We start from the raw sequence: 3,639 nt of genomic DNA, 5'->3' as shown, positions 1-3,639 counted from the left end.
TCACTCCACTCATTTTATACATCTAAAGCTCATAAACCACAAAATTGATAAACAAGCAGTTGTCAGATGGAAAACCAGCCATCATGTTTGAACAAAAAAAACAACTTGAGCCATCACAGAAAACAGACCAACACAAAGTCAAGTACCACCAACAAGTTAAAAAACCACTTGCCAATCATGAAACAATTTCAAACTTTTAAAAATTGACATAACCCTGCACCCTTCCTAAATTACTCCACCTAATCATTGAAAAGGAATAATAAGGCATCAGTCACAGTCTTGTAACTTACAACTAGTGCAAAACTTGTCCCTGACTCGCAACTCGATTACAACTTTCTCAAGCTACAAAACTAGCTAGTGCCAAGTAGTAGTAGTAAGTACTTCACAAACTCTCCCACATTATTTTAAAACCTTGAACACACTTCATGGGACATCAAGAGTCCTTAGTGTTCGCAGTAACAAGGCAATCACCGGAGCTAATAACTCCGGCAAAACCAACCCCACACGAGTACAAACTCCTCTCCGACATAGATGATCAGGAGGGTCTTCGTTTCCAAATCCCAGTCATTCAATTTTACGCAAAGAAAAATGATTTCGTAGATGCACGAAAAATGGACCCCGTGAAAGTGATGAGGGAGGCACTTGCAAAAACACTGGTGTTTTACTACCCGTTTGCCGGTCGGTTAAGGGAAGGCGCGGGGCGTAAAATGGGAGTGGACTGCACGGGAGAGGGAGTGATGTTCATTGAAGCTGATGCAGATGTTACTCTTGAGGACTTTGGTGATGCTCTTCAGCCACCTTTTCCATGCTTAGAGGACCTTCTTTTTGATGTTCCTGCCTCTGCTGGAGTCTTTGATTCTCCTCTGCTCCTTATTCAGGTACTTACCAAAAATTATTTCATATTTACTTTGTAGGCTTATTATTTTTTCTGCAGAGACGAGTGCCTATCTAGTCTTAGTTCTTCTAATAATTAGAACATCTCGAGAAGACTCTTAGCTTAGCTTATTCTTTAAAAATAATATAAAAATTTCGCGTCTTCAATCACATTATATATAAGGATTAGCTAAAATATAGGTTTGCTAAATTATAGATAATTGAAAATGTATTTTTATTCCAATCAAGTTAGCTAAAACTGTTAGTTATGTTTAAAAATAATATTTTTATCGCTGATTTTCACCCAAAAAATTATGAAACCGGTCGGAAAATGACATGGAACACCTTACAAATCTGTAGTAGAGGCAAATACGGAGAAGTAAGTCTGATTATCTAAAAGTTTTTTTAGTTAGTGTCATTGGTTGGAGATGATTTTTTGCTTTTTCATCAGTTATATGTTCAGTCACGTTGAATTTAGCTAAGAGTTCTGCATTGGTTAGAGAGTTTCTTACCTAGATAATGTTGTTTTATCTCGAATAATAATTTTTAAACTCACTCCTTAAATATTATTTTTTAATTGAAAGTACGTTGAAGTTATAAAAGGACAAAAGAACAGGGGAGAGAAAAAAAGTGAAAATATAATTTTAATATGAAATGTAAGTTAAGAGTTAGCTGACTCTTAAAGATAAAGAAAGAAGTGAAGCTCTTAATAATTCGAGAATCCACTAGGAGCCTCCTGAACTTGCATTTTTACTCTTTTTCATTATGTTTTGAGTTAAGATTTCAAATAAAGAGGGTATTAGAGATGCTCTTATGTAAATTTATTCTATATAAAAGTATAGTAATTGTCTCATGATGCAAAGGGATGACAAAGCAGCAATAAAGTAATTTGACACAAAAACTTGATCTTTTAAAAGAAGATGAGATTGCCAAATGATTTGTCTGCCAAGAACTCTGCTCACCAAAAAGTTTGGGATGTGACCATGAAATTAACAAAGAATTGTTGAGAATATAAATCGAAAGTAACAGCAGTACATATCACCGATTACAATTAATTAACCATAGCAATGGGTTTTTGGCATTCCATGACAAATGAGTATGCTCATATAGTGGTGTGTAAATTTTTACTCCATTGTTTCTACATTTGATACTTAGGTAACTCGGCTCAAGTGTGGAGGATTTATATTTGCCTTGCGACTTAACCACACAATGAGTGATGCTGCTGGACTTGTTCAATTCATGACTGCTTTAGGTGAGATTGCAAGAGGGGCAAGTGCTCCATCTATTCCTCCTGTGTGGCAAAGAGAATTACTTAATGCAAGGGTTCCACAACGTGTTACATGTACCCACCGTGAGTATGATGATGTGGCTGACACCAACAGAACTATTATTCCTTTCGATAACATGGTTCATCGTTCGTTCTTCTTTGGAGCCACTGAGATTCATGCCCTCCGTCAACTGCTTCCTGCTCACCTTCGTAAGTGCTCTTCCTTTGAAGTGCTCACTGCTTGGCTGTGGCGTAGTCGGACTCGTGCGCTTCAGTTTGACCCTGAAGAGGAGGTGCGCGTGCTCTGTCTTGTTAATGCACGACCAAAATTAAATCCTCCCTTGCCTATCGGATACTATGGGAACACATTTGCATTCCCTGTAGCTTTGACAACAGCTGGAAATCTGTGTCAGAATCCAATCGGATATGCATTGGAGCTTATAAGGAAAACTAAAAAGGATGTTACAGGAGAGTACATGAGATCTGTCGCTGACCTATTGGTTTTGAAGGGCCGGCCTCATTTCGCAGCTGTGAGGACCTATCTTGTGTCCGACGTGACACGTGCTGGATTCGGAGATGTTGATTTCGGATGGGGAAAGCCTGCTTATGGTGGTCCAGCAAAAGGCGGGGTTGGCCCTGTTCCAGGGTTGGCTACATTTTACATACCATTCAAGAACAAAAAGGGTGAGAATGGAATTGTGGTGCCTGTTTGCTTACCAGCATTAGCAATGCAAAAATTTGTAGCGGAATTTGATGGCATGGTGAAGAAGAATGACCAATCGGTCATTGGTAACACTTCACTTAATATCAAATCCGCATTATAGATTTTGCTTTGATTCTTGATTTAGAAGTCCAGTGAGAAAGTATGTTCGCTAAATGAAGTGACACTAGTTATGTAAATTATGCAAGTCGTAATACGGATTCCTGTGTTTGTAAGTTAATCTATGGGTTGTATGGTTTCACTATCTGCAAAAAAGTTGTAATATGGGTTGCATATATCTTCTTATTAGTAATGGTTTATATACCTAAAAGTATAAAAAATCAAAGCTGCTAAGAGGCAGCACTACTATTGAAAGTGGAGAGAAAGACCAGTATTTGCAAGAGTAAGTGCCCGATCCATTATTCCCGGGTGGTAGAAGCAAATTTCAGTGTGGATAAATGTTTTTTGGATCTTCTTGTCCGCGAATTTTTTTCCAAGGTTAGATATTTTGCCAAAAATCGCTTGAGGGGCGGGGACCAGCAACAATAGATATAGCCTTATTCGTCTCCATCTTGTTAATAGTTATTAATTGGATTCATAAAAAAATCTGACATCTGTTCAAGAAAACATGTTATAGTTGAAACTAACATGTTACAAGAGCATCTGGATTCTAAAACGGGATTGATTACAATATACAATTTATCAGTTTCACTACCATTATCTGAATCCAAAAAATGTTCATATTCGGTTACAAAAAATTATCAAATGAACTTCAGTTAAGTTAAATACCTTATCCGAA

The 3,639-nt window shown here is 37.4% G+C and overlaps 1 protein-coding gene across 1 annotated transcript; it reads left to right on the top strand.

The window, feature by feature from the left end:
* The first annotated feature begins 231 nt into the window (after positions 1–231).
* Positions 232–3,081, top strand: LOC141663630 (benzyl alcohol O-benzoyltransferase-like). The gene is made up of 2 exons (XM_074469419.1): positions 232–878; positions 2,029–3,081. The coding sequence occupies exons 1-2, from the start codon at positions 426–428 to the stop codon at positions 2,962–2,964; spliced, it is 1,389 nt and encodes a 462-aa protein (XP_074325520.1). The 5' UTR covers positions 232–425; the 3' UTR covers positions 2,965–3,081.
* The last annotated feature ends 558 nt before the right edge of the window (positions 3,082–3,639 follow it).

This window comes from Apium graveolens, chromosome 6, assembly GCF_009905375.1.
Source record: "Apium graveolens cultivar Ventura chromosome 6, ASM990537v1, whole genome shotgun sequence".
Classification (NCBI taxonomy): Eukaryota; Viridiplantae; Streptophyta; class Magnoliopsida; order Apiales; family Apiaceae; genus Apium; species Apium graveolens.
The sequence above is the reverse complement of the archived record's forward strand: the minus strand, read 5'-3'. Positions and strand labels throughout refer to the sequence as shown.